This window comes from Globicephala melas, chromosome 6, assembly GCF_963455315.2.
Source record: "Globicephala melas chromosome 6, mGloMel1.2, whole genome shotgun sequence".
NCBI classification, from domain to species: Eukaryota; Metazoa; Chordata; class Mammalia; order Artiodactyla; family Delphinidae; genus Globicephala; species Globicephala melas.
In genome coordinates, this window is record NC_083319.1 from 21,703,670 (window position 1) to 21,716,289 (window position 12,620).

Consider the following 12,620-nt stretch of genomic DNA (forward strand, 5'->3'; position numbering starts at 1 on the left):
AAAAAAAACTGTAGATTTCAATGTATGTAAATTTTACCTAAAAGAAAATAATTGAGTGGAATGGTGAAGAGTGGGTGATGTTGTAGATGAGAAAAATGTCAGAATATTGATGTAGAAAGTCCTAGAGTAAGACTCTTAGAAAACAAGTGAGAAGAAAGAAAACTTCATAGACACTTAAGTTGCTCATGAGAAAAATGGTCGATGAAGCAACAATGTGAAGAGGGGACAAGGCAAAAATTCTGTTATCAGTTCTCAGAAGTAGATGCCTGAGAGTAACTGTGGAAAAGTACATTCTGTGCATTCAGGTTAGGAGAAAAAAAAAGTTATTAGGAATATAGTCTGCCTTGGGTTTAGCAAGAAACACATGCTTGAAGCTGAGGGGTAGTAGGGTTAGGGGTTGCAAAATAAACAGCTTTTGATGAAGTAGTGGCTACAGAAGAATCTTAGCCCTTTACATCAAGGACACTTAAAGTTTGGTTCCCATACTATCAGTGGCAACAGCACCAGCTAGAAATGCAAATTACTGGGCCCCACTCCTGAAGCAGAAACAATCAATTTGTTTAACAAGCCCTCCAGCAGATTCTGATGCATGTTAAAGTTTGAGAACTACTGCTTGCTCTACACTGATAATTTTAAAATTATCAGTGATTGGTAGTTGGGGATCATTAAACAATTCCATTTATTTTTATGTTTAAAATTTTCCACAATAAAAGATTAAAAACTCAAAAAGAATATATTCATATATTACTTATAAAATTAAAAAGTTAAAAATTGAACATAAAAGCCACTTCCCTGGCGGTCCAGTGGTTAAGACTGTGTGCTTCCAATGCAGGGGATGCGGGCTCAATTCCTGGTCAGGGAACTAAGGTCCCACATGCCACATGGCCAAGAGATAAAAATTAAACAAACAAAAAACTAGACTAAAAAAAAAAAATTGAACATAAGGGAATTCCCTGGGGGTCCAATGGTTAGGACTCAGCGTTTTCATTGCCATGGGACTGGGTTTGATCCCTGGTTGGGGAACTAAGATCCCGCAAGCCACATGGCACGGCCAAAAAAATTGAACTTAAAATCTAAAATTGTGGTAAAGAACCATTGAAAAAAATTTTCCAATCCTCTGTGGGTTAATCCTTTTGTAAAAATACAATAAAAATAACTAAAAATTGAAATAAAAAACAAATACACAATATTAATCCACTTTTATTATTAGATTCAAGAAAAATATTTCTCTGTCAAATTGCTATGAAAGTTTCTAGACTCTTATTCTCATATTCCATTCCTACCTTGTTAGGGACTAGTTAACAATTTATAAACCTTTTCACAGTCCTCACCAGACAAATGATTCTTGAATTATGTTCTCAAGGAATTCTGATGCTTTGTAAGCTCATAATATGAAATAATAATTATTAATAAGTATAAACTTACTGAGCACTTACCATGTGCTAAACACTGTTCTAAGTGTTTTTCATGAATTGATCTGTTTAAACCTTCCCTAAAAGATATTAGAAAAAAGAAAAAAAAAAAGATATTAGAAAAGTACTATTATTATCCCCTCTTCAGGAAGCTGAAGCACAGAGAAGTTGGGTAATTTGTCCCAGTTCACACTTTTAGTAAGTGCTGGTTTATAAACTTTTTTTGTTTTTAAAGTTTTGTTTAAAAAAATTCTGACAAATCAGGAAATGGGGGTTTAGGAGTGGTGGTGATGCAAAAGAGGGAAGCCTTGGGGTGGGGACAGGGGATTCTCAGGGGTAGGTGGCAGCAGTGTCTACTTCACCCCCAACCTGTGTGTCCTCTAAAGGGTCTATCCAATGTAGGAGGAGATGTCTGTCTCATCAGAGTTCATTAATATTGACCTCAAAGTGATCCTGCCCATCATTGAGGATCTTGGCATCCTTCTCACCTGACACAAGTGTGATGCCAAGCCCTTGGTGCCAAAATGGCCTGATCTGGCCACATAATATAGGTAGGTATCAGAATCCTCAAGAATGTTGTCACTAAAGGCAATGTTCACCTGCTCAGTGTCCATGCGTCAGCCGAATAGGTTGGTAGCCACAAGAATTTATCATTGAGAATCTTTAAACTGTTGATCCCGGGAAAGCCTCTCCTCCCAGGGGTGGCAATGGCTGGGATGGGACGTTCTCCTCCACTATGAGCTTGGCCAGGGCAATGCAATGCTGCACAGACTTCACAAAGATTTAAGATTCTAAACTAGCTAGTCTGGCTCTAAGACCACTCTTTACCATACAGTACTATTCATTTCAGAGGTGTTCCTTAACCTAACTCAAACAGTGCCCCTTTCTAGTTCTTTGTTGTAGTGAATAGAATTTCCTCTCTTTTTGTGAGCATGGGCGAGAGGGTCCTCAGTTTGAAATCAGGCAGGATCAAATATACTTAAGCATCTCTGAAGAGATATGTTGTCCTCTATTTCTAAGAGATCTACTTCCAAGCTGGGCCAAGGAAACTCCTAAGTGAGAACACACCCTCAGGGTAGAGAGTAGAGTGTACCAGTCTTAAGTACAAAAGGTCAGTGCTTAAGGGGAATGATGATTCTTAAAAGAGGGTAGTGATTATCACTCGGATTGTTCTCCGGCCTTGTCCCAGACTCATGCCTAAATCTTAAAGGATTTTCTGAGAATGAAAATGGAAAGGGCTGTTTTATTAAAAACTTTGAGAGGGCTTCCCTGTTGGCGCAGTGGTTGAGAGTCCGCCTGCTGATGCAGGGCATGTGGGATCGTGCGGCTGGACCCGTGAGCCATGGCCGCTGAGCCTGCGCGTCTGGAGCCTGTGCTCCGCAACGGGAAAACTTTGAGAGACGTTGGGACCTCAGTGATACAGTATGGTAAAAAGAAAAATTACTCTTGAAAATCCACTGCTCAATGTCCATGCCTCAGCTGAGCAACTGGGCTGGCAACTGCTACTATAGGACAGTGACGAGAGACAGCATCTTCAGTGCAAACGTTGGAGTGCCCTGAACCAAGCACTGGTCATGTTAGCAGCTTTACATGGAAATGATTACATCAGGGCCAGGAACAGGCTGAGGAAAACGGACATAACTCATGGAGGCAGAGAGGTCAGTGAGTATGCAGGAAACACTTTCAACTCTACTCCTCAAACAGCTGGGAAGGACTCTGAAGGAAGGCTCATCATATAACAGACTGGGAAGACTCAGTGTGTGTCAGCTATTATAACCTAGTCTGCCTACTAAGTTGATAGAGCCTGAAAAATATGAATTATACACCTACACATTTTTCTTAAGCCTTTGAAGCTATTGCTTGACTACTGAACAAATAACATGTATTAAGGGAACACTTTGTAATATTTCTTTATTGTTTTATTTTGAAATAATTATAGATTCACAATAAGTCTTAAAAGAAGTACAAAGAGGTCCCATGTACTCTTCACCCAGTTTCCCCCAATGGTAACATCTTAATAACTGTAACAAAACCAGGAAATTGACACTGGTACAATCAACAAATCTTACTCAGATTTTGCTAGTTTTATATGCACTTGTGTCTAAAGGTCTGTGCAATTTTATCATGTGTAGATTTGTATAACCCACCCCACAATCAAACTATAGACCTGCTCCATCACCACAAAAATCCCCCTTGCTACTCCCTTATAGTCACACTCATCTCCTTCTCGCTCCATATCCAACCCCCCCGCCCCCCATTTCCTAACACCTGGCAACCACTAATCTGTTTTCCATCTCTGTCATTTTGTCATTTTCAGACTGTCATATAAATGCAATCATATGGTTTGTAGCCTTTTGAGTTTAGCTTTTTTCACTCAGTATAATTTCATATGTTTGTGTCTTAGCATATATATGTTAACAATTATGATCTTATATTTATCAGGGGATAAAATGATATTAAAATGTCCACCTCCCAGATTCATCAAATGGCTGGTCTTATTTCTGACTTATATTGGCATCTCTGTATTATTTTTCTGTCTTAAGAAGTCTTACCTATAAACATGAATAGGGTAATAATGCTGGTTAAATGTTAACTACCACTGCATATTGCAATGCCTTAAGGGAAATGTTCAAAGGTTACATTTTGTCCAAACATAATAATGGAGGGGGCAGGGGTGTCTCTTATCAGATGAAGGTGTTTCAGGGGAATTTCTTAGAATTTAAAAAAAAAAAAGAAAAAATATTAGAATAAAAACACAGGAAGGTTAAATGCTAGAAAATTTATAAACTATTGTAACTGTCTTACTTTTCAAAAGTATAGAGCAATTAGCAAATAAAGAATGTGTTATCCTCTTTGCCATCAAGAAGCCAGTATACAGAACATAAAGCTCTCATGCAAAGCCAGGTCATGTGGGTGATATCTGATCATTCCAGAAACTCAGAAACTTCTGCTGACATTATAGAAGGCCACGGTTTTCCAATGCCATATGGATTATGGGGATAGCTAGGGTTCTAAAAGTGTTGTAGCATAACTAAATTCCATACTATCTACTGTTTTTGAATCAGAGAAACTCACAAACCTGTGGAGCTGAATCCATGAGAAGTCTTTTAAACTTATGACCAAGAGGCAGGGGAAAGGACAAGGTTTCACCTTGTTTTCTGTCCTGAGTAGTTTTTTGATTATCTAGGCTTCTGTTGTAAAACTGGATGTTAAGTGTTTAGGAAATACCATATAGTTCTATTCATTTTAGTCAGGTATACTTTACACTGGAGACTTTTCAGAGTTATTGTTAGTAACATGGACAGTGAGTTTGAGATAGACTTCATGGTTATTTTTTAATATTGAAATTTATTAGTTATCTTAAGGCATTGGCTAAGAGAAATAGAACTTTTTTTAAAAAATAAAGAGTAAATTGGTTCAGCTTTTAGGGAATTATTTTGGCAATATTTATGAAATCTGAAAATGCTTATGCCCTTTGTTCTGCAATTCTGCTTCTAGCAATCTATTCCTCAGATATAATTATACGTGTGCAAAGATGTTCAGACATACATGATGTTCTCTGCAATACTGTTAATTATTTTGACTAATTAGAAACTGTAAATTTCCACTATTTTGGAAAAGGTTAAATAAAATTATGGCACATGAAATTATGAAATACTATGCAGTATTAAAAAGAATTAAGTAAATGAAAAGTACTGACATGAAAAAAAAATCTCCAGGATTTTTACGTGAGAAAAGCAAAAACCAGTGAGGGTCTTGGAAGGATGCACACACAATTGTTACACTGGTTATCGTGGGCAGTGGGTGGCTTGTGAAGAAAAATAATTATAACTTTTTAATATTTAATATTGTTTGAATTTTCCAAATGAGCATGTATGCATATTATTACTTGTGTAGCTAAAAAAAAAAAAATTAAGGAAATTTCATCAACAGAATATATCCCCAAAACAACAATAGCAAGACCACATCAGCTATTTATCTTGCTGATATTTTTAATATCCATCTAGCAATGTAAGTTGGCAATGTTTACAACTGCAATTAGATTTAACATACAAAACAGAATATATTTGACCTTTTGCAAAGTGGGATTTAGGTTAGATACAGTATTTTAAAAATGATCTCTCTGAATAAGATACCTGAGCTGTTTGAAAACTGTTTTGCCAATAAATAAATAAACTAAGGGAGGAATCCATGCAACCGCAAAGGCTGGGACCTGATTTTCTTGGATAGCCCTGCAGTGCTTGGCACAGAGTAAGTAATAAATATTAAGTGAATGATGGATGAATCGACAGTTTAAATCTTTTAGGTAGCACCCACTTTTAAAAAGCGGGATAGTAGCAAGGACAGATGATTGAGCTTCTTGTTACTGGCTTTTCATATGAGGATGAGAGGGAGCGGCCCCCTCTTTCTACTCAGGAGGTTAAGAATTTGGTGGAGGACAGCGTTTAGTGGCTCACGTTTTGGCAATCTCCGAATTGAAAAATCATTCAATTTCGGAACCAAACATAATATAAAAGGGAAAAAAAGCAAGTTGCCACTAAGTTATATGCTTCTAATTTTGCTCAGACTAAGAGGAAAGGGCTTTAGCGGGTGTGAAACTGTAGGCAAATCATTCTATTCATGTCTAAATTTTCATCTGAAAAACGAGAATAAGCACTCCCTCGTAGGTTTTTGTTGTTGTTTTACAGGGAGAATGTGTAAACTTTTATAAAATGCTAGCAATACAGTGGCCATTCCATATTGTGCGATGAATGTTTCCCATAAATTCGATCCCACACAGTCGAGGTCGAAAGGCACTCAGAGACTAAAACTGTATAAAAACGCAAATATTCTCAAGTTCGGGGCAGTCTCTTTCCCCTCTTTCATCTTCATCCCAACCACACCTATCGAGCCGGTGAGGGTCACCGGGCGGGTGACTGGCGCTTCCTGGGGCTGCAAGGCCTGGGGCTCCGAAGACCACAGCCCGCGCCGGGCCTCCCTGCTCCGGGCCGAGCCACCAACAGCCTTGCCCACCCGGGGCAATTCCGCCGCGATTCTGGGGCCCTCGCGGGACACTCCTACCTACTCTCCGGAGTCGGGTCCCCAACGCTTTTCCTGCCGGTAGAGGGAGGTGTCCAAGCTAGGCCGCCCCGGGCGCAGAAGCCGGAAGGCCGGCGGAGCCCGCGGGAGCGCGGGTGGGGCGGCGAAGCGGGAAGCACAAGGCGCGCGCTCCCGTGAGCGCAGGAGGGAGGCGGGGGCGGGGCGCGCGCGCCGGGGCGGGGCACCCGGAGGAGGAGTCTCAGGGCAGCCGCAGGAAGAGGGCGCCCTGGAGCCGAGCCGGAGCGCGGCTGTGGGCGGGGCCCAGGGAGGGCGTCGACGCTGAGGGGCGGGGTGAGGCGAGGCGGGGACGCGCTCGGGGGGGTGGGGAAGGCGGGGGCACGGCGGTGGCGGGAGCGTCCCTGGTCTCCGCCCCTGCTTTCCACTCTCTTTCCACCTTCGACCGGCCGGAGCTCGAGAGAAGCGCAGCTTGCCGGTACCCGGAGCCGCCCTGCTGCCGCTGCCTCCTCCCTCCGTTCGCGGTGGGCCCGTCAGTCTCCGCACTGTGCGCTCCTCCGTGTGGGCCATGGATGGGTAAGTGCTTGGCGGCCACCGGGCTGCGCTTGCCCGCTTCTTCTCGGTTCTCGGCCGGACGCGCCGGAGCGGGGGAGCCGGGTGCGGGCCGGCGGCCCAAGGAGCGGCCCGGGCCGAGCCCGACGGCGGGGCTTCCGGGCGCCTCCTCAGGGAGTCCCGAGACCCGGAGGGGCGGTCCGCCGCAACCTCTCCTTCCCCCTCGCGGTGCCCCCGTAATGTCCGCCTTTTCACACCCTCGCCCAAGGAAGCGGAGGAAAGCCCAGTGCACCCCGCGGGTGCCGAGGTCCGCCGAGCCCGGCCCGGCCTCCAGACACTTCCTCTCAGAAAATGGTGCGCGGCGCTGGGGGAGGCGGAGGCGGCGCTCGGGGCGGGCGTCCTCCCGCTCGGAGAGTTGCTGTTTACCGGGGAGGTGGGGCGGGCGCTGGAGCTTCCTCTGGCGGGGAGGCGAGTGGCCGCGGAGTGGCGGACGGCTAGGGCACGCGCAGGTACACGTCTGGACGGCGACCCGGTCCCGGAGCCGGGGTCCCACGCGGTCTCCGGGCTTGTGCTGGGAGCTCTGTTACCGATTACCGTACACCGGGCGTCTGGACTCGGTGACCAGGGACGCGTGCCCCTACCAACCCCCCGCCCCCCAAGAAACTTGTGAATTCCCTGCGATGTATGCAAAATATTGCATAAGTGCGATTTTCGGGGAGCTTCGAAACGCTTTAAAAGTGAATGAGGTCTGTGGCCAAAATAAAGATTTAGGATCACCGATATAAATATTTCTCTGGGGACCCAGGATTATGGGGTGGAACCTCACCCCATATTTGAATGATTAAGAAAACAACTAGATTAGGATCTTGGTGAATTAGTTGAAGGTCGTAGTCTATGTGCATCAAGATCCAAAAAAAAAAACCTCTATTAGAGCCTGCAAATCCACTTATTTATTTTCATTATGCACTTGAGATTTTGTTTGGCCTTTTACTTGATTTTGATGACAAGATTTCTGGAGACCTCTTGGTTGTGGAGTATACAGAACTTGCTTGAACAGTAAAGCCGCATACATGTTGCCATATAGTTGATTGTAATTGTACTGTGTAAAGACGATGGAATCTTCGAACAATTTTTGCCTTCATTAGATTTCGTTTATCCTAGTTTTATAATAAGTCTATATGATAATATATGGGATTAACTCATTTGAATGTACATTGCACACTGTTACAGACGTTAGACAAAGTGCAATTTTAGATATCATTTGTGGTGGTGATGTTCTCCAAAGTATTTTTAAAATTTAATTGAATCTATTTTTATTGTTTAATTGAAGCTTCTCTGAGAGCATTGTTGAAAACTCATTTCACACCACCTTTTTCAATTACACTTTATATGTGCGCAGAATTTTACTATCTTAATTGTATAATTACACCAATATTTCAGTTGAGAAAGGCTGTGGAAGTAGTATTTCACTATGTGTAGTGAATTGTCTTGACTAGTGGTTTGACTTGAGATACGGAAGCAGACTAGCTTTTTGTATTGGAAAATTTATAGTGATAAGAAAGAGGACTCTTGGCTTATGCATCTTGGCTGTCAAACTCTTGGGCAACTGTGAAGTGCAGACTTACTCTTTCAGATAGTGTTTAAGAAGTTAACTTTCTCTTCACCCTAAATGTGGTTTGAAAGCTAAGAATGAGTTTATTGGTTTAAATATGTGGGGCAGTAAGACATACTGGAAGGTAAGTTCATTTGGGAGTTCAAGTAGCAGCATGATTTACTCTTTGCATCGGGACCAATACCTAGTACATATTAGACAATCTAATTTTTTATGCACAAATGTCAGTTATCACATTTAGATTTCAAACAAAATTTAAGTTTCAAAAGAAAAAATTTTAACTCTACATGGTTTTTGTTTAAAACAATTAAGTTTGCATCATTAAACAAACATAAACTTGTTTACTTTTATTAAGTAATGATGACATAGGTTATTAACAATATATAGAATTTTATTATAGCTTTCTTTTAGGAGTTGAGACAAACTTAATTGAAGACAGTTTTTTGAGGGGTTGGAAGAGATGGATTTTTGCTTGGCAGAAGTATGTGGGTTTTTTACATCTTGGTGTTACGGGATATGGTTTTGAACACAGTTTATGCTTTTAGGAGGCTACTTAAATTTCTACATTCTTTCATAGCCTGAAAAGGGTCCTTTTTCATTATTTTGGATAGTTAAAAAAAAAAACCACCAGTGAACATAACTTTCTAGTTCCACCTCAAATCCCAACTTTCTTTTGTGTGTGTGTGCTCATTTCCTACTGATACTTAAACACAGTTTTGATGTGGTAGAATTTTTTTTAAAGCAAATCTTTGAAAACTTTGATGTCTGAAGTTTGATGTTTGTGTTTTTAATTCTGAGAGACTGTCTTAGCTATATTTTGGTGAGCCCTTTGGGTGGTAGATGCAAATTTGCAAGTTACTGTCTATTTCTGTAAAATCCACTCACTGGTTTTGTTTCATTTAAAACTTTAAATACGATAATTCATACCAGTGATTTAAAAGAGTGAACTTTGGTGATTTAAAGTTTTGGTTTGGGTTTGTTAAATAGAGGTAAATGGATAAACACGTACTCATTTTATTGAAGCACAACTACATTTTTCTAAATACCAAAGGAGAATTTGATTTATTATTTGTTTCTTACATTGCTCTTAAAACTTTGCTTTTACACTCTGCTGTTGCTAGACTGTCCCATCACTTTTCTTTGTATTAACATTTCACAACTCATCACATTCTTATTTTTATTATTTGTTATTATAATGCTTTTTCTTTTTTCTTTATCTTATTATCTCTGTCTTTTTAAAACTTGTTCTCTAACTTTGTTTTCCATTTTCTCTTTTTACTTTTTCCATACAGTGTTGTTACAGATCTTATAGCAGTCGGTTTAAAGGTAGGAATCTTTTAATATCCTTTCATAAGCATTTTTAAATCTTAGTTTTGGCATTTTTTTCCAATGGTGAAATCATCTCACCTGTTCATAAAATTATCTGTTTTATTGTATGATGATAATCTTTCATTTTTATTTAGCTCCAACACAAGTAGACCTGTAGCTAATTTTGGATTTTATGTGTTTATAAAGAGTGGTTACAATATTATCTTGTTTATATAAAATGTGAACAAAAAGTTTAGCCCAAAATTTCGCTTGAACTATCAGGGTATTTATTTGCTTTTGTTGTTTTAGCAGTTACATGTAACCTAGGCTCTGGTTTATTTTCCTGCCATGTCCTTTCTTTTATCTTGTCTTGGATGCATTTATGAGTAATAAAATAGTAATAGCAGCTAAAGTTTCTTCAATCCCTATTATATAAAAGATGCTTTACATATATTTCACTAATAATTGAAACAGTTCTTCAAGGTAGGTGTTAATATTCCCATTTTAGAGATGAAAAAATAGGTTCAGAAAGTTTGTGTTCAAGGTGTGGTGCACCAGAGTTCAAACACATGTCTTTCTGATTACAAACCTGACCTTTTTTTTCATTGTACCTCGCTGCCAGCAATGAGGGTACTGTCTAAAAGGTGAACAATGGGAGAGCTGGATAATTAATATTTTACAGTAATGATTCTTCTAAGTTATAAGTCATTTCAGTTTTATCAAAATCTTCTCATTTATTGGATTCTAAAATACAAATCGAGTTCATCAATATGAGGCTTTTAAAATATAAATGGAAGTTTTAAGATTTCTTTGAGCAATTTGGTATTTGATGCAGCTGAGTTGAGAATCTAGTTCTAGAGACCACTTACAGTTCATATTACTGTAGAAAATGGAAATAATTCATGTGTATATTATATGTATTTTATGTAAAGTTGTTTTGCTGCTTTCTGTCCATCATCTCTAGCTAACAATTTCAACACTTCTGCATTTGGTTTTATTGGATCTGATGGTGGTACTCATATTCCTAAAACATCTTAAAATATAAGCGTAAAGATAGCAGAGTTTTAGACTAACAATAGGATGTTCAAGATTAGCATAATTGGGGACTACTGCTTATTCTGTCTTTTGAAGTTGGATGGAGTTAGCTTGCTTTGGCAAACTTCGAACATATTTTATGAGTTGAAAATAAATGGAGAAACCTCTTGGTGGGATATACTTTTTTTTTTTGGTAGATACTTATGTCAGTTTCTCATTTGGGAATGATACTCATAGATAGAAACCGCAGGCTTAGGCTTATGTCTTGGATCCCTTTTGGTGTCTCCGTAGGGGCCTGTGAGGGAAGGGATATTTAAAGTGAGAGTTGTTTTGGTCTTACCAGAAACATAATTTGTGATTCTAGAGTTTATCTGGGAAAAACGAATACATGAAACATTTAAAAAACTTACACTTGGGAGTTGAGGAATTATGCTTGAAGGACTGTCATGCCTGTTTTATTTTGGGGAAAAATATATCTTGATGATAGATAAGAGAAAAATTTAAATGTAAGGCTCAGGAACTAGATTTGAATATGCAATTAGGATCTCTGACTACCTGTGTTCCAGCAAGCAGTTTGGAAACAGAGATCAGATCCTACTCTGAAGAAAGGATAAGCTGATTAGTTGATTCACTTGGCAATACTGGAAATGTCTGTAAAATTATTCATTATATGAAGAAAATTCTCATAAGATTGTTCTGCTTCTTTCTTGGATCCCATCCAAGGAAGTTTAGTTACCAAGTAATAGGCCAATAAGACTCATATTTTCTCTAGATTGTATAAACCAAAATTAGCTAATTTAAATAAGTTCTTCAAGAATGTCACTTATTTTCTTTTATTTGCTGTCTGAATATAATGACACAAGAAATAGTTTTAGCCAGTGAAAGACTGGATTTCAGGTTATGCTCCATCAGTTGCTTTCCCAGATGCAGAAAGTAATATGGATTTTATTTTAGAGAATTGAAAATACCCTTAAATATGAAGTCCATTACCTTAGTGAAAGAAAACTGAATTGTTTTTAGAGATTAAGTGACTCACTAGAATGTGTCATGAGGGCAGGAATTTTTGATATTTCCTTCACTACTGTGTTTCCAGTATCTGGCACATAGTAAGCTCTCAGAAATGCTTGATTAATGAATGGATGCCAAATTCTCACACAGTCAATTAAGTGGCAAACTTATACTGGAGCCCAAGCCTTCTGATTTTGCTAGTGTTTCTTCTAATAGGTATATACCATGGTGAGAGAGAATTAAATTCTTTTTTTAGATTAGAATTTTCTTGAAGATGGATAAACATTTTCAGGCAGCTTAGGGCTGTGCTGTATTTGAGATTTATTTATACCTAGTTGTATACCCTGAGTGTTCTTTGCAGAGTTTGAACCTGCAGGTTCTTTGCAGGGTTTTTGAGCCTTGCCTAAATTAGGCAAAAAATTAGCTTTTGGTACTTCTCATAAAATATTTCTTTTATTTCCATATGTTATTTTGTATTCTGAAATGCTTTTAAAAACAGCAAGAATTGCTGTTCTTAATTTTCAATTCTTTTAAATAAAGAACAAACCAGGTGATGATGATTGATGCTGGGCATGTTTCAAGAACTTTATTATACCAGATAAATCAAGGCATCAGCATTGTGGGTAACATAGCTTTTTGTGTGTGTAACTAAGTGTATT

At 39.4% G+C, this 12,620-nt stretch overlaps 2 protein-coding genes across 7 annotated transcripts in view; one reads left to right on the forward strand and one right to left on the reverse strand.

The window, feature by feature from the left end:
• Positions 1 to 6,605, reverse strand: part of HSDL2 (hydroxysteroid dehydrogenase like 2) — a 120,582-nt gene extending 113,977 nt beyond the window's left edge. Inside the window, exons 1-2 of one of the 2 annotated variants that reach the window (XM_060300620.2) lie at positions 6,474 to 6,559; positions 1,437 to 1,492 (exon numbers count right to left, since the gene is read on the reverse strand). The gene's annotated coding sequence lies outside the window, so the exon portion shown is untranslated. Of the gene's footprint in view, positions 1 to 1,436; positions 1,493 to 6,473 lie in introns of both variants that reach the window. The other variant, XM_060300622.1, reaches the window with a different exon arrangement.
• Positions 6,606 to 6,888: 283 nt separating this feature from the next.
• Positions 6,889 to 12,620, forward strand: part of PTBP3 (polypyrimidine tract binding protein 3) — a 106,689-nt gene continuing 100,957 nt past the window's right edge. For 3 of the 5 annotated variants that reach the window (XM_030858996.3, XM_060300623.2, XM_030858997.3), the window contains exons 1-2: positions 6,903 to 7,022; positions 9,903 to 9,936. In XM_030858996.3, the coding sequence (XP_030714856.1) occupies positions 7,015 to 7,022; positions 9,903 to 9,936 (42 nt within the window). In that variant the 5' untranslated portion in view covers positions 6,903 to 7,014. Of the gene's footprint in view, positions 7,023 to 9,902; positions 9,937 to 12,620 lie in introns of all 5 variants that reach the window. The other 2 variants (XM_070045705.1, XM_030858998.3) reach the window with 1 other exon arrangement.